Source organism: Vulpes lagopus, chromosome 11 (genome assembly GCF_018345385.1).
Source record: "Vulpes lagopus strain Blue_001 chromosome 11, ASM1834538v1, whole genome shotgun sequence".
Classification (NCBI taxonomy): Eukaryota; Metazoa; Chordata; class Mammalia; order Carnivora; family Canidae; genus Vulpes; species Vulpes lagopus.
The window spans coordinates 16,669,284-16,690,947 of record NC_054834.1 but is presented as its reverse complement, the minus strand read 5'-3'; the positions used below and the strand labels follow the sequence as shown (position 1 = coordinate 16,690,947).

The following is a 21,664-nucleotide window of genomic DNA, read 5'->3' as shown; positions in this document are numbered from 1 at the left end:
AGTCTCAAATGGCTTATGGACATAATTTTTATTTAAGCATGGGCTTTTAGCTTGGTTCACCCTAGAGTACAACCTTTCGGTTAGGTTAAAGAAGAGTTCAGGGCCTCAGGGCCATTATACTGTTGCTGGTGTTGGCACAACTTCTTCAGAAGGAATGAGTATGACCCACAGGAAAAACAGTCCACGAAGAGAACACAATGAGAACATCCACTGTTTTACAAATCACTCTGTTACCACAGACACGAAATGGCAGTTACTGTTAGTAAATCAGCCACAGAACACTTTAAAAAACCCTTAGACAAGGAGATGGGAACTTTGTGGGAGATAGGGTTTTCAACCACAATTTTTAAGTAGAAAATATTTCAAGGTCAAGCATTTTTCTTATCCACAAAACAACGCTAAACCAACATACATTTTAAGGAGTATATTAAAGGAGATACAATATCTTTACAACTATCTTCTTGAGTAGGTATCTCGATGAATTTTCTGCAGAATAGAAGTAGCCCGAAATTCAGCAGCAAAATATTGCAACAAAACAAGTAAATACAGTGTCAATGTATTATACTGTAGAAGAGAATACATAAAAGAACAAACAATGATAATTTAATCATATAAAACATGATACAGATCTGAAATACAGTCCACTTAAATAGCTTTGTGACCAAGAAGGTGAAATTCTGTACTAAATGCCATTTTAAACATAAAATCTCTTAATTTTTGTGCTTAAACTTTTTTTCTGTTAAACTATTTCTTATTTTCCATACTGCCACTGTAACTGATATTACAACAGATCACAATTTTCACGGACACAGCAACATGAAGACATTTACTTATGAGAAAATAAGTCACTTGTCATTAGTTCACAGTGTGGGAAAGTGGTATACACTTGGTCTTGAGAAGGGCTTCCAGTTAGTCATCAAGTCCTTCATAGAATTTTCCTGATACCAGATGCAGTGCGCGATTTAAAAGAACGGGAAGCAACACATCACATGTTGGAAGGAAAAATAAAAGTTTTGATTCTTCAGGGGTATCGTCTAAGTGACCTTCGTCTTCTGTTGTAGAAGTGCCTGAGCCCATGTTGTCGTGAAAAATTCATCATGTAATTTTGTTTGCGAGTGCTGTTGGGATCAGAAAGGATAGAGGTGGGGAGGCAAAGGAGAAAGAGCATGTAAGTCCCATCATTGAAAGTGCAATCTAGTCTACATTCTAAGTTACCCTGATAGTTACTGGAAAATTTTCATGGTTAATAGGTCATGCTAACATTGCTACCCCAGGACAGAATAACTCAAGGTTGACACCTGTCTTCACTGCCTTTGGCCTTGAGGAAATCCCCTTCTTTTCAGTAGTGATCTCCAACCAGAAAAAAAAAAAAAAAAAAGGTAAGTTCTCTTGATCCACAGTGGAAGTAGATGGGAATTATTTCAGCTCTTTGAATTATATTCTTGAACTTTTACATTTACTTGGGTGGATTTCATTTGAGAGGAAGTGTGTGCTATACCCATTACCTTATTTAGACACGTCTCTAACAAGTAGGAAACATCATTTGATTCCTTTAGCAAACATTCTCATTTAAAGCTTAAAAGGCAAAAACAAAGTTGTTAGCTGAACCAGGCTGCCCTTCCTGTTTCATCAGACTTGGGCAAAATAAAGTAAGTTTTTCTCATGGCCTTCTACAAACAGTAAGCATCTGGGGCCTATAAACACAGTCTCATGGAAAAGACACTCCACTGGAGAAATTATCACAAAATACTAAGAAGATATAATTAATTGTATAATTGTGTGCATGTTGTATATATTTCCTCCAGATATGTACATACATATGCGTACATACATACTATATGTGAAGCTGATTAAAGTACTGAAAATAGATTTTCAGAGTCTGTAGGAAGTTGCATAATATTGATAGAGATAGCTGTTAAAGGTTTTGGTATGGAAAACATGCTTTAAAAAGGATCATTAGCTATAACATCACTGAAAAGAATCATACTGCTTTCACACACTGATGCCCGAGTGACAACATATCTATATATGGCATCAAAATGTGGTTTATAAGTATGAGCCTATCAATATTTTTCAAATTCACTGAGTCTCATAAACGCTGTTTAGACACAAAATATTTTTCCTCCTTAATTTCATGGAAACATAAAATGTATCTGGAGTGGGATGATGTCATGTGATGTGATTTCATCATGAAGGTCAATATGACATGAACTTGAGTCAGGGTAAAGAGGAGGGAATGGGTAATTTTGCACCGAGCAGCATATTCTGAGTTATGATCAATATACTAGGCAAGTTGTAAAATGGTACTGTTTTACCTAGTATATTAGGTATTATATTTAAGCACGTTATACTAACATTTATAACACACAAAAACCTTTAAAATGAGGGTCTTATAGTTGTCTGATCATTAGAAAAGAAAATTTATAATAAAATGTCTCAAAGGCAAATACATAAAGTGAATGTCATCAGATATGCTTTGTCAAAAAGCAACAGCATCTATACTGAAACCTGATAAAAAGATTCACATTGAAATATATTTTATAAAATAAAATGAAGTGCTAATAACTTTCTACTCTAGGTGGTTTCTATTTTATGAAAAGACTAGAAACTACAGAATGGAAGGTAGAGTACACTCTGAAGACACTGTAGAGAAAAACACCAAACAATTAGGTTTATCTTCAGTAGCTTCACTAGCCCTCCTTCTTCCCCTGATGTGACAGTGTTACATACAGCATCAAAGTTCTCAGTTCCAATTTCATAGTTGAAGGATGAAATGAATTTATCCATGACTTATTATTTGATGTCTGGATCTTATTATTTTAGTCTGGATCTAATTACCATGAACTAATCAAGTGTCAGGAGAAAGAATCTACCTCTTTGGTCACAAAATACAGGGCCTGGCACTAGCCATCTTCCTCGCAGCATGGCAGATCACCTTGTAGCCCTTTCCTTGGGTTATTACAGTGGCCCTCTAAACTAGCCTCCTCATTCTCTCTCCTTATGAAAAAAAACACCCCTAAAGAGAAACCATGAGATCCCATACATGGCATGTACATGTGTGTCTATCTTCCCACATACATATAGTGTGTCTGGCACTCCAGTCCCAGTAAACTTTCCCTCAAATGCTGGCTTTACCTTTTAATACAATCAATCCTCTTGTCCATGAAGCCACATCTAAGCCAATTTAGCCATACACTTTGAGTCCTCTCTGCATTTAATCTTATTCTGTCAAGGACTTTCTTCCACTACATTCCCATGTAGACCGCTCTATTCAAACTCACCCTGAACCTCTTCCACCTATCTCACTTGACCAATATCATTTCTTCAATGTCTACCTTTTCCCCCCAAGTATCACATTTTATTTATTGCTCGCTGAAGCGATTTCCCGGGTACTTTGAATCCTCATTGTGCTCATTTTCTGCTTTGAATGGAGATGAATTGCGTTCTGTTGGTGGAGTGGCCTTTCCCCATCCCCCCACCCCCCTACCACAGCACTGAGCCTCCTGCCTCACCCGTGGGTGGTCAAGGCAAGTTTGTTGACCTTTTGGTGACTTACTGATTGGATTCCTGTTGTAAATCATTACTCTTTAACTATAAAGAATAATTGCAAGGTTAAAGCAACGAAAATTATTCTGTTGAAAACATCTTTAAAGATATAAGGTACTCAAAGAGAATTGAAAATAGTTAAAATATTTGACAGGAAAAAAAACCACCTCAGAACACCCAAGATATTTAGTTATCCCAGTGCAACCTAGATTGACACAAAAGTGATCTCAATATATGAGAACAAAGGAACATTCAATTTTTAACAAAAATTGATGTGCATGTTTAATGGCTTTAAAGCAACTTCTCTATAGAACTATTTACTCATTATTCTCCATCTTTATATATAAGAAAATAAATATTAACAGATTGCAGATCTTTAATACCATGACAGTCAGTCCAGCATGGAAGCTTACATGTCATTTAGAAGGCATTTTGATTCATTGGATACCCTTTAATTTTGAATACATTTATAAATCAGCAGCATATCTTTGGATCCCTGAGAATGTTGATCCAAAAATCATGTTTGCTATAGATGTTTATCTAGTCACATTAAAAATGGCCACCTTTTCAAAGCATCCTTGAAACTAACTAGTAATTTCATATGTAAAATATAAATATTTCTGGAGCCTGTTAGGTCAGAATCTAACAAAGCAGGTTTTTCCAGTTCATAAGCTTTTTAAAATCAAGCAGTATGGGAAGCGATACTAAAATGGTGTCTGCCTCTTGGACAATTTAATAAACTGATGTGGTCATTGAACAGTTATTTGTGGCTTCTAAAATGTCTAACTTACAGGATTGGGCAATCTTAAGTTGAAAGATCTCATGTTTACTTATTTTTTGGAGTCTGTTCTTGTTTCTGATACATGTATATATATAGCTATAGATGAACTTATAACCAAAATAATAATAGATGGAATTAAGATGTGTTTCTCCACTGTAATTACAGGGAAAGTAATTTTTTAAAATTACAAGTCCAATGAAGGTAGGTAATGCTCATCCCAGGACATATCAACTACACTATCTGACCTATCCATTTGCTCTGGCTGTGCACAGAACTTGGTCCATTTTAAAATTCTCCTCTTGTAAGTCATTAAAAGAAGGCAGAATGAACATCAGTGTTCTTGGAAATGCTGACTTAAATGTCCACTAACGCTGAGTGAGTTTAGGGATTTAGATGATATGGAGATATAAGATATTTCTCTGTATCTGTATAGGAAATGCGGATATTGCAAGAATTTTCAAGACCGACTGTGCTTTTTTGAATTGTCACTCCTCACTGGAGCCACTGTCTTAGCTCATTAATTATTACAGAAAAAATTCAATTGATTTTTTAATGGATTCTAATGGAAATTCTTCTAACGGAAGATAGAGACTTGGTAGAAGTAATTTGAGCTCATAGAAATGTAGGTATTTTTACTGATCCATAATTTATATATTACCAAAACATATGATACAATAAATAACACCTCATAAGAAGAAATAAGAATTCAGCAGACTGATGCATCTTCCAGAGAAATATTGGTGAGTATACGATGAGAAGCTGCTGTTCAACTAATCAATGAAACTCCTCTGCATAGAGGATGCTAGATATTTTACTTTTAAGACCATGCATTTTCAGGAAGGCTACACAGAAATAAGTGTAGGCTCATATATTTCACAAATATTGAAGATTTGATATTTATTTTCTCTGCTAAGTGGGAAGGAGAATAATATTTGGTAACGTGTACCTCAGGGGGTTTTGTGGATTAAATGAAAACTTCCAGCATAATATGCAAGTGATTAATAAATGATAATAATTTTAACTTCTTTCCTAAGTCTTAAAGTATCTCCATTAGAGGACAAATGCAACTTTATATTAAAGAAGGCAAATCTTACGTAAGGATACAATCTAGAACTCACAAATATTATGAATAAGTGCACCAAGCTCTGCCAATTCACTTATTAACTTAGAATAGAATAAAAAAGGCAAGTTACCCTCACGCATCTCCAGCACAAGAGATCTTTTGAAAGATATTCCATTTAGTCAGAGCCCCTAGGTCTTTTGCACACATTTCTAGTTTTAACTTCCCCTTACAAACAAGCTTTTGAACTATGAACACTTCAAAAGCACCTAATACAGTCCCAGGCACAGAGCCAAATTTGCTACCTAATGAAGCAATGCTGATTAGCATTCTCTCTATGTTGTTGTACCCAATATTGCATATACATTAGAGAATCACCACAGTGTTGCTGAACTCTGAGTTTACATGACATAGGTTTCAAATGTCCTGGTATATCTCATTATCATACATAACTTTGTTTTTACAGATTTCTTTTTCAATTGCAAATGTCTTTGACAACATTTCTGTTAACGTAGGTAACACTGATGAGACTATTAGTCAACAGTTACCCAGAATTAGTAAGAGGACTTACCTTACTCTAGTGGAAAACCAATGACAGCAAATAATGAAATATAACACAAGTTAAAAAATGCCTTTCAATGCATGCAGCACTGTGATTAGTCATAAAAGTCTGATCAGGTTTAGATGCAATATAGGATTTTTCATCTCTTTTGAAAATAAAAATTAAAGATGTTATTTCTTATTCTTCTATACCTAATATATACATATATTTAACTTTTTAATGTAATGCAACATGCAATATTTGCTCATAACCATATGTCAAGGTACATGTAGCTTAGTACTACATTTGGCATAAATGTTGCATGTAAAGTATAAATATGAAAATAGTCATTAATAACTAACATTAATTTTACTATCTGTTTTTTAAATTGTTTATGTTTTAGAAAATACTTATTTCTGAGTATATTAAAGAATGGGCTTTAAAAAATACAGAAGTCCTCTACATCAGGTAATACAGTCAAATTAATAAAGGATAAATATGCTTTGCAACAAATGTACTATGCTCATTTCCATAAATCATTTGTGCCAAAAATGACAGTATTTTGATAATGAATAGCATGAGGGGATGGTCATGATGGTACTCATATTATTAAAATCTGATAAATGCATTTAAGACCATAGTTGGCAACATATTGGTTTTCATTCTCTCATTAAATGTGGTAATAATTCACTTTTAAGTAAATCAATTCACAAAGGCTCTTTACTGAGCAATTTGCTTTCAAGGTACACATGCAAAAATTGGCCCACTTCATTATACACATGACAGGTTGTGACTTAGACACGTACACAAAAAAATGTGATGTGTGAATGAAATGCAGAGTTGGGTGAGGGAGATTCTTAGGATAGAAGGGTGAGTGCCCACCAAAAAAGATTAAGACCAATAATTTTCTTTTATCCTAAGAAGAACCCCACCAGCATGGATCTTGTGAGGGGTCTGCCCAAGTGTGTTCATAAACATTTACTGAAAAATGTTCTATACTAGTAAGTGAATTCAGAAAGTTAGGTTTCTGACATGACTGTCAGTGACCGTGTTATGCTACATCACTCAGACTTTATAGAATAAGGCCTTTTGGTAAGCTAGTGAGGCTGGATAAACGTCATCTGTCAATTCAGTCCATCTATTTTATGCCAGAATAGCAGGAGCCAATCATCATGAAGTGCTTTTCATGGGCAGGTTTTATTGAAAAACATCACCAGAATGAAAAGATTTCACTTTCAAACAAGCATAAAGTGTAAGCAACTTTGCTTGTTCAATGCTAAATGGTGCTTTTTATCTTTATGGTGTGGGGTCTGTCATTCTGTACATCCATATTTATGAAACGCAAATCCTTCCACATGGGGATTATTTGAGAATTAAACCATTAAATTACACATTTATTATGTATGTTGTCAATTTAGGATGCAGTCCTAAACCCTGAAATATTTTCAAAAGTGCTGAATTTGTTCTCATCAAACTCATTTCTCTTCTTAGTTAATATGGGCAGTAGTGAGGTTAAACTCAAGATACCATGCGTGACCACACTTTTTCTTTCTAGGGATTTTTAGCATGTGTCCTTAGTGCACATGCACAGAAGCAAAACTATGGTAATAAAGCTAGATTAAGGCCAGTCTGCACTAGAAAAGAAAATACATTTTAAAAAATGTAATGGTTTTCCAACCATTAGTTGCAAAAACATATTAGCAGCCCTCTTTGCAGTAATCAGTTAGGTAGGGCTTGAATCTCTTTAGATTTGCACCCCAGTCTTCTCTCCCATCCACACGTGAGAAGTTAGCCAGACTAGTTTACCTAGCTAAATGCTATCATATAAAAGTATAGTGAATTCGAGCATAGTTTAAATTATTAGGGATATATGGGAGTATTCTATCTCTATTTCTAAATATATATCCGCTCTAGCAAAATTATAATTAGTAATATTTGTGAATCATGAAATTAACTGGCTAGTTTCTTTGTGCCTCATTTGGTTGAAAGGCCCTCTGGAAAATTGTTTTATTTTTCTGAATTCTCTGGAACTTTTTCATTTTAAGCTTATCAAATGAATAACCTAAAGTAATTATTCTGTAGAGCTATCAAGGGCATATTAATCAGTGAGTGCCTTAAAACTTTTGACTCTTCTGAAAAGAAGTACTTTAAAAGGGTACAGCGGTATAGAAATGTTAAATCCTAAGACAAGAGTAAAATATCAAAAAGATAGTTCTGAAAATATAATTTCTCTGTGTTGGTATTTTTCTCAAAAAAAAAAAAAAAGAAAAAGGAAAGAAAACCAAATAACTCCTTTAATTTGAACAAAATTTTAATGTCATTAGATAGCATTTGCTTTATTTATTTTTTTAGCATTTGCTTTAAAAATTATCTGTGTAATATATAAAAATAAAATTATATGGTGATAAGTGTGAAGCTAAAATTTTTAAATTATTCACTGAAATTATTCACGTGTGGCGAAGCTCTTTTCTCACTCAAAATGTTTTAGTGCCCTGAAAGTCTGAGAGTATAATGCAGACTAAGAGCAGACAGGTGCCCGGTAAGTGATAAATTCTTCAAAGTACTAAAATTCTGGAGATGGAATAAAAGTGAAGTCTTTAAAAATACAGATTGTTTCTCCAGAAAAACACCAGAAACAATAGGTATGATTGATATGATAGACTTCAGATAATCTGAACTTAATTCTTATAGTAAAATCATGATGTTGGTGGCTGCTTATAAAAATTAATACCAACATCAGGTATTCCAGAAAGTCCCTTGGGAGCTACATGGTAAGGCTTCCTGCTGATGCTCTGAGAGTCTCTGAGGCAGCAAGTCAACAGGGAACAAAGAGCAGAGTATTATGGTGATGATGTGCCTCTGAAATCCAAAATTGTTAACTGAAATTGCTTGGCTGGGTGGCAGGAGAAGAAATACCTACTCGCACACATGATACATAAGAATTATCATGTCTACCCCAGGGCAGTATTAGCTGCCTTCTTTTGAGGACTGTCAAGCTTTGAAGTTTCCATAGGAGTTGGTAATGCTTTGTCAGGCACAGGAAGCCCCATTAATGTAAACTGACTCGGCAAGACACTTGAAAGATAAAAAGTGTTTATCGACTCTAAATCTGAGTCTCAACCAGTTTATTAGAATCACCTGAGGTGCCTTTAAAAAAGACTGACACTCAGGTCCCACTGCAGATCAATTTAAATAAAATCATCTGTAGGGATGCTCCTTCCAAAACCTTCTAAGTGATTCTGATGTTCAATCAGACTGGGAAGCGCTGCTCTGAAGGGTAAGTATTTAGGGCAGAAAGGCTCTAGGGGTGGTTTTTGGTCTATTTCGACATCTCTCTCTGGCCTTACTATGTATATACATATATGTATTCGTTTTAGAGCCCAGGTGATTCTATTCACCTGGAATAGTGTATTCTAAGGAAATGAATATCTAAGTAAACAACCATCAGCCTCATATATAGATCCAAATAGTTTGGACTGTTATTTTAAACCTCGACTTCGTCTTGTGGGGGCAGAGCCCAGCAAGTTGTCCAAAGCAGCAGAGCGCACAGTGGGGGCTTGTGTAGGGACCAGGTTGCTCTTGGATTTGGAGGTTGATATGGATGCCATGCAAGCAGGTGCCTCAGTGAAAACTAAGACGAGGGCTAACTCAAGACTGAAAAATTCAGCTCATGGCTATGATTGAAAGAAAACAAATCTGGTAGTTTTCCTACCAATTAATCATTTAAGTTTGCTTTCAAAATGCCTGAAATCAGCCAAAGGGCTGATTTCATTTTTGATTTGGTAAACAGAATGAACGTTTGAACCTATCTACCGAGAAGATTCGCCTCTCCTTGCCAACCACTTGGAGCCATCAGTCCGAACCCGTCGAGACATAAGCATTCCAGTTCTACAGGGACTAGATCGTTAGAGAAAAAGCAAGTCATCTTTCTGCGGAACAGTCAACCCGGCGAGGTGAGAGTGGTGCCAACTTTATTACATGGGAGAAACCATGGGGGAACACCCTCAGCCTGCTAGGTGCTGGGACTGGTTGGGGGGAATCTGAAACCACAAACTCCATGCTCTAGTTGCAATCGAGTCATTAAACCAAAGAATGCCTCAGGCACCTGGGGCTCAGACAGGTGTTTGTAACAGGGCGTACTAAAGCTAGAAATACTCTGTACCCCGGCCAGTAGGGATCCGTTCTCTTTTAAGGACGTCATGCCATTTTATAAGGCAACCTGGATGTGGCAAAGACAGTTTCCCATTTACCTTGAGACTTCCGTTTCATCCAATTTAACTAACATGGTCAAATCCACAGGTAAATCTTTTGCTTATTGAAGTTTTCTAAGGCATATTAAATGGCTTTTGGGACTTTGCTATCTCAGGTTGGCTTGAGCTACAGATTGCAGCTGCCAAAGAGCATAGGGCAAAGTCTCATGGGAGCTTCTCATCAAGAACAGTTGTTACTGAATTAAGGAGCATGCCATATCAAAAGAATTTCAAACCTTCCTGAAATGGACAGGGGATGCTACTATGTATCAGATACTCACAGGACGACCTCCACATGGTCCAAAGCCCACTGATCATGACCTGTTCCATTGTGGCGTGGTTGCCACCAGCGCAATAAAACTCCTTTCATCCGTGCCTCCCTGGGTCACAGAAGGACAAAGAGGTTATGTGCTAGAAAACAAAACTTTCTGGCATGCGATTTCCAGACTTCAAAGAGCATAGGACAATTCCAATCAGCAAAACTTAAGGTATGGAATTCAGATTTGCCTAGGCGACAGTGCTCTCTAAGGAGCATTACATTTTATTGGCTACTCAAGGACTTGTCATACCTTTCCATCTCCCTCCCTGCTTTCCCTCGCTCTAGCAGGATCTGGAGAGCACAGCATTCGGTCAACATACACACCATGCCCTCCGTGTGACAGGCGCTGTGCTAGAAGCTGGGAGTAGGATGCTAAACACAAGTGACATAGTTGCCTATCCTTGGAAGACTTTCAAATGAGTGCATCTAGAAAATTAGACATGTTCTTTTCTTAAGGACTAGACATATCGGTTAGAGAAAGGGAGAGATGCCCAAAGTGCTCCTGCATGGAGTTGTTCCAGTCTGTTCCCTCCTGCACCCACTCCTGGCCCAACAGAACACTGCCACACAACTTGGGAGAGCTGGCTTAGTCGTGCTCCTGCCCGCCCCTACTTTTGCATTGTTGCTCCAGTAACCTCACACTTCCAGCTCCATCTCTGTGATTCTAAGGGTGCACGGGTGACACCCTGCCTTTCCGTTCAGGCCACTTACAGGGGGACGTTGTAAGACACCCTCTGAGCCTGCGTGAAGTCCTTGGGCTGGTGCTGCGCGATGACGTGCCAGGTGATCCCGTTGTTGACGCTGTACTGCAGCAGCACCGCCTTGTCTACGGCGTGCGGGCCACTCACGTCACTGTTGCAACTGTCTGTTTGCGACGTGCTTCCAATTTGCAAAACAAACATGATTTTGCTGAAAATACAGGGAAATGAGCGTTAGGTAGTTATTAAAAGATTGTACCTTCTAAGTTTTTTCCTTACCTTTCCTGATCCTAAGGTCCATAATTTTTGATGTCAGAGAGTAGAAACAGAAGTCTTATAACCAAATCATGTTAACAAAAAAATGTATTTGGGATGCCTGGGTAGCTCACTGGTTGAGCCTCTGCCCAAATTTAGCTCAGGTCGAGATCCTGGGGTTCTGAGATCGAGTCCTGCATCAGGCTCCCTGCAGGGAGCCGTGGCTCTGCCTCTCTCATTTATAAATAAATAAAATCCTTAAAAAATATGTTTATATTAACCTTCACCTCATACATATGAGAAATAATCTCCGAAGACTGAGTTTCTACACAAAGAAAACAATTTTGACTTTCAAGGACACGTGTTCTTGTCTTGTTAGAGTTTCACATAATATACCTTCTGTTCTCTGGAAGGTAACATGGGCCAAACAGGCATGAGGACATAGGACAAACTATAAAACCACAGTATTTATATTACATACTTTTTTTTTTAAACAAATAGCTCCAAGCTGAACAGCATGTGCGCAAGGATAAATCATCATGGCTATTTTAGGAGAGGATGTTTGGAGATCAGAGCAGAGGGAAAATTGAGTTGGATATGCAGGCTCTGGACCATGTCTGCTATTCTGTTTGAAGTGTCTTCTTGCTCTTCACAGGCATCCTTGCCCTTAGATGATACAGTTTTTAAACATATGAAATCTATCCTAATGGGAGTCCTAGTGCTTAATAGAGCAGTCCCATTTATGGAAGCTGGTGAAATAAAGCAGTAGACTTAGAACTTGTAAATGCCTAAATTAACTTAAAACAAACTTGCTTGCACAACATGGTGAGCAATTGTTAATTGACAGCTGGTTGTAGCTGTCTATGGGGTTAAGGAAAACATCAGGCTGTTCCCAGATTAAGTCCATCCTTTTGGTAGGAAAAAACAGGACAGGTGAGCACAGCTTTTGGCACCTCCATAGTTACCATATAGGACTTAATTGTATTTTCATTGTTTATTATATGAAAAGGCTGTAAACGTGCCTTTCTGCCTCTGAAAATACATCACTAATAGTTTCCAAAGTCAAATGCCTTAAGTAAATGTCTACATTTATGTTAACCAAGCATCTAATTGTCAAGTATACTTGAAGCTACTGAACATTGGCACTCATCAGTGAATACTTTAGTCCAGGACTTTGCAACCTTCATAAAGTCTTGGAATATATATATATATATATATATATATATATATATATATATATATATTTTTTTTTTAGTTACACAGGCAAAAAAGTCATGTTTGCACTGGATGAGATGGGAGAGCTGTGAAGAGCAGGTGCAGAAGGACTCTTCCTGGGGTCCCTTTTTCTCTCTTACTTCCCTGGTCTATTTGCACAGTTTCTGTCCACTCTATTCTGCATTAATAAGCAGCTCCTAGAGCATGTGAATTTTAAAAGTTCTTATCCATCCATCCATCTATTGATCTTCCATTCTGTTTACTGTGACTACATATGCTAAATATAGGTATATGTTTGCCTGACTACAAACCTACTTCATGTGTACATTTATATTTACACACTTGCAAAGAGTCAACATTAAATTATCTATATTTATCTACAGCCAATTTAAATTTTTTAATTTTTTTCAACTTTATTGAGACACAATTGACACAAAACATTGTGTAGGTTTAAGGTATACATCATGTTGATTTGATCTGCTGCTGATTTTTTCTATTTGGCCATTTCTCTTGGTTTATGCCTATATCACCACCACTCAGCCAGCGTACATGGAGAAAAACAAGGTAATTCTACAATAAATTTAGGCACAATATAATTCTGAGTCATGAAAACAAACAATGTTTTTTCATACCAAATTCAAGCAGCATTTAGGTCTCCCCTGTTTCATGACACACAGGCCATGAAGCTCATGGTTATATTTAACAGACCGCAGAAAGTGACCAGTCTCATGACTAATGCCAGGTCTGAACTACAACACAGGAGTTTTGTTACCTTGCTCGAGTGAGATCCAGAGGCTTGGTGGCCGCCTGCCTTATCTGACAGCCATTAAAATAGAGGGAGTCTCCATGGGCATAGGGTGCCAGCTGCCCACAGCCACTTCCTATTACCCCGCCTTGAATGGTCTCCCAGTTTGCTTCTGTGACTCTTGCTGACTCAAAATTATCTTTAATATAACTGGGAAGATCATGACTGAAAACAGAGCAATCATCACCTAGAGGGAAGGGAATAATTGCAAAAGTTAGCTAGGAGAAGCAGAATCATTAAAGATGCAAGTATTTGATTTTAGGTTTAATCTATCCTTGTTACTATAACAATGACAACGTACTAAGCAGATGCAGACTCCCAGAAATAAATGTTTCTCTGGTATTTTAGAAATTATTGGCTTACGTTCTTGAAAAAAAAATCCCATAATCTTTGAATCAATGTGTACCATGTATGTAGGTGCTAATGTGCTTAGGGCTCACATAAATCTATTGCTTAAATACCACAGCATCTGGCTAGGCCTGCATGTTTAGCAATGATGGGACTTCATGGAGAGCTCTCACCCTGGCATGGGAGGCCCACAGAATTTCTTTCTCTCTAGCATCATCTATATCAGAATATAGGGTAAATCATGTTCTTGTTCTTCTCCCAGCTGTATACTTGATTCTTGACAGCAGAGTCTGCATTTTATTCATTGTTGGATTCTACAGCACCTAACACAACACTTAGCGCATATAAGATATGCAATAACAAGGGGAGATAAATAAATGAACAGTGAACAGGCTGGCAGGATGAGACCACTGAGATGAAATACTGGCATTTTAGACGGAGCATCAGCAAATGTGTATGTGTTTGCATTTGCCCTTGATTTGAACAGCACAACTTCTCTAAACATCTATAATAGTTCTAGATCAAAGAGTTATAGTTCTGTTGTATTAGGGGAGAGGGCAGATTCCAGACACCTGGGACACCTCGTGAAACGTTTAATGTGTTCATTTGCCTAAAATTCAAATGCTCCAGCTAACACATGGACAGATCCAGCTGGTCTTAGAGGTAATGAGATCAGAGGAAGGGATGATGGTTAAGTAATTTCTGGCAGGAGAGATGTTCAGCCGTCTATATTAATTGCACTCATTTCATTTGGAGGCCAGGGGATCCCTGGGTGGCGCAGCGGTTCGGCGCCTGCCTTTGGCCCAGGGCGCGATCCTGGAGACCCGGGATCGAATCCCACATCAGGCTCCCGGTGCATGGAGCCTGCTTCTCCCTCTGCCTATGTCTCTGCCCCTCTCTCTCTCTCTGTGACTATCATAAATAAATAAAAATTAAAAAAAAAAATCTCATTTGGAGGCCAGGAAATAGTGTCAACTGAGAAATCTAAATATATTCTACTCCAAAAGTCAAATCTGTCGATTTTTACGTTGTAAAAACTTCTCCCTGGGGGAAGTTGTAGAATTCTGCTCCTCTTTGGATAAATCTCTTTGCTGAGAGACAGCAAAGTTGACTGCAAAGAACAACCGAGTAAGGTCTTCTTTCTGATATTGACTAGCTGTGTCATCTTAGGCAAGTCACTTAAGTTCCCTGAGTCTCAGTTTCTTTACCTGTAAAGTGGGAATAATTATATTAACCATAGCTAACTTATGGGGACATCATAAGTACTGAATGACTGTGCTGAATAAATTGTGGACACTGTGAAAATAGTAAAGTATGAGGCAATGTAAGAATTCATTCAAAAAAGATTTACTGAGCACTGCAACGTGCCAAGTGTTAGGCTCTGGGGATATAATGGTAATTATGTGGACTGTGTTACAACAGAAACCCCTTAGAAACATTGTGTCAAAAAACAGGCTGCAGGCCTTCTATCAGGCCAATGGAGCAATCTCCTATGATGTCAGGAGTTGAAAAGATACTCCGGCCCAAATCATATACTCAGCTTCTACAAGCATAAGCAGTAATATATATATATATATTTTTTTTTTTTTGAGTCATGGGTGTGTGTGTGTGTGTGTGTGTGTGTGTGTGACAAAATGACCTGGAAAACAATATCTTGAATCGTCAGCTATGTCTTGGGAGGTAGGTCAGTGGCACTGCTATTGGAGAGACCGAGAAAGAAGGAATATTGGCAGAGTATCCAGGGATGGACAGCTAGGCCGGAAGGAGAGAGGCCCAGAAATGAAAATGAAGTGTGGGGGATTGGGGCAGGGAGTTATGTGGAGGATGGGGAATGTGAAGTGATATAGAATTCTGCATTTTATTTTATTTTAAAAAAGATTTTATTGATTGATAGAGAAAGTGCATGAGCAGGGGGAGGGCAGAAAGAGGGAGAGAGAGAATCTTAAGCTGCATGTGGAGCCTGATGTGGGGCTTGTTTTCATGATCCTGAAATCATGACCTGAGCCAAAATCAAGAGTCAGCTGTCTAACTGACTGAGCCACCCAGGTGCCCTAGAATGCTGCTTTTTAAAAAATACTTCAAGGAACATGGCAGAGGGGCAGCCTGGGTGGCTCAGTGGTTTAGTGCCACCTTCAGCCCAGGGCCTGACCCTGGAGACCCAGGATCGAGTCCCGCATCGGGCTCCCTGCATGGAGCCTGCTTCTCCCTCTGCCTGTGCCTCTCTCTTTCTCTCTCTGTGTGTCTCTCATGAATAAATAAATAAAATCTAAAAAAAAAAAGAGGAACATGGCAGAAAATTATCCTTGCTGCTTCATTCTTTTTTTTTTTTCTGATTCCAGGAACTTTATTTATTTTATTTTATTTTTTTTAAATTAATTTTTATTGGTGTTCAATTTACCAACATACAGAAAAACACCCAGTGCTCATCCCGTCAAGTGTCCGCCTCAGTGCCCGTCACCCATTCCCCTCCAACACCCGCCCCTTGCTGCTTCATTCTAGAGATAAATAACTGTGTAATCAGAGCGTGTCATCCATCTCAAATCCCTTAGGCCTGGAGTTTTTCTTTCTTTCCTAGTGGCCTTTCTATACATGTTGAAATGAGGAGAACCTTGTGGTCTTCTATATTAAAAATGACAGTCTGGGCTTCAGACCTTGGAAACTCTCATCACAGATGCAGACAGCGCCAGTGGTGCAGTATCCGTGCCCACTGCAGAGCTTGGGGCAAGCCTCTCCGATGTACACATGGTCAATCGCCCAGCTCTGCTTCTCAGTTTCTTCTCCCTTCTGGATCCAGCGGAACTGTGTTGCACTGAAAGTCCCAGAGAGAGCAGAAAGGATTCAATAGGCTGTTATTTCCCATGGCTGTGTCCAGCCCTCAGAATGGGGACTGTTTCTGAAAAAAGGACTTCCCCAGGCTTCTCCTTAAAGTGCCTAAGTAGAGATGAATGAACTTGTACCACTCAGACTCTGGGAATATATCCTAAAGTGCCACTCTGGAAGCTTCTATCTTCCCCGAGTTATATTGAATTTCCTATTCTATTCCATAATAAATTTGTGTCCATGTTTCTTATAGAGGTATATCATTTTCTGAATCTTTGAGTAAAGTGAATGCTGCTCTAGGAGGATTGTACTCTACTATGTTTATCCGGTGGCTCTGTGTAGCCCAACCAACCCTGCACACTCCGGAGGTTATCTGTATAGGGGATGAGCATACAGCTTTTGGGAATCACAGAGCACTGGAGCAGATAGGGTGCCAACTCCAGGTCTTTGAATGTCTGGGATTTGGGGCCTGTGATTTGAGTTTGGCATGTGCTGTGGTATTTCATCAAAGGCAAATTTGAGATGTGCAGCATTTCCACAAAAGATCCTATATCACTTACTTTTTTTTCTTGGGACATGCAATTGGCATTTGGGGCATGGGTTGGTAAAAGGAGGGTGGGTACTACAGCTGTAATGAATTCTCTGGTCTTGTTTCAGCTCACTGCATGAACTCTGTAGAGACTGCCAGATAATTCCACAAAGTTTACCTTAGTATGCAATTTACCTGGAGGAGACATGGTCAGGCAGCTGAATGGTGATTCTCTTCCAGCTTGAGCTGTTGACAGCATTGTAGATGGTGGCTTCATGGAACTGGAAGGGGGAGCAGCCAATGCTGTTTGAAGAGGAAGGAAGGCACTGGGTCTGAACGAGCTGCCAGGAATCAGACCTGCAGAAACCACAGAGGCCGTGTTAGACAACTCTTAGGAGAAATAGATGACCTGACTAATGTCAACATAACACTTTGGGGGTGAGTTACACTGATGTATTTTTATGTAATTTTTCTATTTCCTATATATATTTATACAGACAATGAAAATAAAAATTGAAAATAATTTCACACAAGATATACTCTAACTCTTTATAAGCATAAGAATATATTTACAGATAACAGAATAAAATAGTAGCATGCATGGTGCTGCATTCTAGTGGCTTCCTCTTGCTGATATGTTACCAGAAGTATACTTGGAGTCGATTGACAAAATTCTCTGTTTACCCAAACTTAACTCCCCAAAGTCCATTTTCAAATGTGGTGGTGGGAAACAGGCTATCAATATCCCAATAAACAACGGCACTGTGTCAGACTTTTAGTATGCTTTAGGACATGTGTCTCTGACTGAAGCATATTTAGATCTTTTATTGATTTAAATTCTCATTAAGGTTGGTTGAAAATGAGCAACATGAATAACAAAGAATTCTACTTTGAAGACTAACATAGTTTCTTATTTTAAAAGAAAAAAGTTTTTTGGCTTGCAGCCAGCCTAGTATGAAAAGTAATTTTTCTTCATTTGAAGGAAACATTTGAAAATAAGACATACATGTAAATTTTATATAAATGAAGTTAATACATGTGAAATAAACATAAACTGTACTTTTAATATAAAAGGTGGCTCCTCTGTAGTTGCTTTGAAAATAGACAACTGTTTGAAGTTATATTCAAGTTTGGAAGAATGTAAAAAATTATTTACAAACCTTGCATCCTTAGTGTACTCCAACATTACAGAATGAAGGTCACCACAAGAAGTGGCTTCGCAACCCACAACAATCTAAAACAAACATAAACAACAAATATATGTAGGGAAGATTAAATACCTATCATTAATTAGAAATTCCCTCTCTCTAAATTATCACTTTAAGAAGTAATCAACAAATATTCAGAGAAGCTTTTACAGAGGAGCCTGACAGAACACCAACAATATATTTTTTTGAATTCTGTTAAAAACCTGCAACTTTGTGTGAGGATGAGAATTGAAATTTTAAAAAGTACTAAGATTTATTTATTTATTCGAGAGAGAGAGAAAGAGAGAGAGAGAGCACATGTGAGTAGGGGGAAGGGCAGAGGGAGAGAATATTCAAGAAGACTCTCTGCTGAGCGTGGAACCCAATGTGGGGCTTAATCCCACAACCCATGAGACCACAACCTGAGCCAAACCAAGATTTGGACACTTAACTGACTGAGCCACCCAGGTGCCCCAGTCAATACTCTTTTTTTTTTTTTTTAAAGGTTATTTATTTATTCATGATAGACACAGAGAGAAAGAGAGAGAGAGAGAGAGAGAGAGAGAGAGAGAGAGAGAGGCAGAGATACAGGCAGAGGGAGAAGCGGGCTCCATGCCAGGAGCCCGACACGAGACTCGATCCTGGAATTCCAGGATCGCCCCTTGGGCCAAAGGCAGGCGTCAAACCACCGAGCCACCCAGGGATCCCCAATACTCTTTTTTTTTTTAAAAAAAAGGTTTTATTTTTAAGTAATTTCTACAACCACCATGGGGCTTGAACTCACAACCCTGAGATCAAGAGTTGCATGTTCCACTGACTGAGCCAACAAGAATGAACATAGCTGCAGAAATCCTCAACAAAATATTAGCAAACGGAATTCAACAATACACTAAAAAAATCATTCACCATAATCAAGTGGGATTTATTCCAGAAATGCAAGGATGGTTCAAAATTTGCAAATCAAATGATACATAACATTAACAAGAGAAATGATAAAAACTCTATGATTATCACAATAAATGCAGAAAAATATTTGACAAAATTCAACATCTGTTCATGATAAAGACTCTCAACAAAGTGGATTTAATATGTTATCTCAACATATTAAAGGCCATATATGAAAAACCCACAGCTAACATCATACTCGGTGAAAAACTGAGAGCTTTCTGTCTAAAATCAGGAACAAGACAAGCATGTCCTCTCTCACCACTTTTACTTAACACAGTATTGGAAGTTATAGCTGCAACAATCAGACAAGAAAAGGAAATGAAAGGTGTCCAAATTGGAAAGAAAAAGTAAAGCTGCAGCTCTTTGCAGATGACACACTATATATAAGAAAACTCTAAAGACTCCACCAAAAAAACTAGTAGTTCTGATAAATGAATTCAGTGAAGATATAGGATACAAAATTAATATATTGCATTTCTCTATGTTAATAACAAAGTAGCAGAAACAGAAATGAAGAAAATAATCCCATTTACAATCATCTCCCCAAAATATCTAGGAGTAAATTTAATCGAGGAGGTAAAAAACCTATACTCTGAAAACTGTAAGACATTGATGCATGAAACTGAAGACAGCATAAACAAATGGAAAGATACCATGTTCATGGATTAGAGGAATTAATATTGTTAAAATGTCCATACTACCCAAAACAATCTACAGATTCAATACAATACCAATCAAAATACCAATAGCACTTTTCACAGAACTAGAACAAATAATCCCAAAATATGTATGGAACTATGAAACACCCCAAATATCCAAAGCATTCTTGAGAAAAAAAGCACAAAGCTGGAGGTATCACAATTTCAGATTTCAAGATATACTACAAAGCCGTAGTAATCAATACAGTATGATACTGGCACAAAAATAAACATATAAATTGGTGGAACAGGTCAAAGAGCCAAGAAATAAGACCACACTTATATGGTCAACTAACCTATGACAAAGGAGGCAAGAATACACAATGGGGAAAAGATAGTGTCTTCAACAAATGATGTGAAAATTGGACAGCTATGCAAAAGAGTGAAACTGGACTACTTTCATATACCATATACAAAAATAAATTCAAAATGGATTAAAGACCTATATGTAAGACTGAATTCTTAAAAAAAAACCCCAAAACATGGGAAGTAATATCTTGGACATCAACCTTAAAAACATATTTATGGATATGTCTCCTCAGGCAAGGGAAAAGGCAAAAATAAATTATTGAGACTACACCAAAATAAAAAGCTTTTGCACAATGAAGGAAACCATCAGCAAAGCAAAAAGGCAACCTACTGAATGAGAGAAAATATTTGGAAATGATGTATCTTATAAGGGGTTAATACCCAAGATATATAAAGAACTTATGCAATCAAAACCAAAAAAATATAATAAAATAAAAACAAAACCAAACTCTGATTAAAGAATGGGCAGAGAACTTGAACAGACATGTTTCCAAAGAAGACATACAGATGGCCAATAGACACATAAAAAGATGTTCAATATTACTAATCACCAGGGAAATGCAAATCAAAACCACAGTGAGGTATTACCTCACACAAGTTAGAATGGCTAGTATCACGAAGATAAGAAATAACAAGTGTTGGAAAGGATGTGGAGAAAAGGGAACTCTTGTGCACAGTTGGGAATGTAAATTGGTGCAGCCACTGTGGAAAACAGTATGGAGGTTCCTCAAAAAATTAAAAATAGAAATACCAAATTATTTAGTAATTCCACTGTTAAGTCTTTATCAAAGAAAAGGAAAACACTAACTCAAAAAGATATATGCACCTCTATGTTTATTGCAGCATTATTTACGACAGCCAAGATATGGAAGTAGCCCAAGTGTCCATGAATAGATGAATGGATAAAGATAAGGGGTATATATACAATGGAACATCACTTAGGCATAAAAAAGAATAAGATTTTGCCATTTGTGACAACATGGATGGACCTACGGGGTATTATCCTAAGTGAAATAGTCAGAAGAAGATAAATACCATTTGATTTTACTTACTTGTGTATCTAAAAAATAAAACAAATGAACAAACAGAAATAGACTGATAAATACAGAGAATGAACTGCTGATTGCCAGAGGGGGAGGAAGATGGGGAGAATGGAGGAAATAGGTGAAAATACTGTAATAACATTGTTAAGGTGACAGATAGTGACTATTCTTATCATGGTGGGCATCGAGTGATGTATGTAAGTGTTGAATTGCTACATCATACACCTGAAACTAATATAATGTTTCAATAATAAAAACAAAAAAAGTTAAAAAATCCAGCTTTTGACCTTTGAGAAGTTTTTTCTTAAAGAA

At 37.5% G+C, this 21,664-nt stretch overlaps 1 protein-coding gene across 1 annotated transcript in view; it reads right to left on the bottom strand.

Annotated features, from left to right (window-relative positions):
- Positions 1 to 9: 9 nt before the first annotated feature.
- RELN (reelin) overlaps positions 10 to 21,664 on the bottom strand; it is a 477,996-nt gene continuing 456,341 nt past the window's right edge. Inside the window, 8 exon segments of the mRNA XM_041722153.1 lie at positions 10 to 1,118; positions 5,959 to 5,964; positions 10,460 to 10,558; positions 11,209 to 11,406; positions 13,438 to 13,657; positions 16,470 to 16,627; positions 17,363 to 17,524; positions 18,328 to 18,401. Coding sequence (XP_041578087.1) covers positions 1,022 to 1,118; positions 5,959 to 5,964; positions 10,460 to 10,558; positions 11,209 to 11,406; positions 13,438 to 13,657; positions 16,470 to 16,627; positions 17,363 to 17,524; positions 18,328 to 18,401 — 1,014 coding nt within the window. The 3' untranslated portion in view covers positions 10 to 1,021.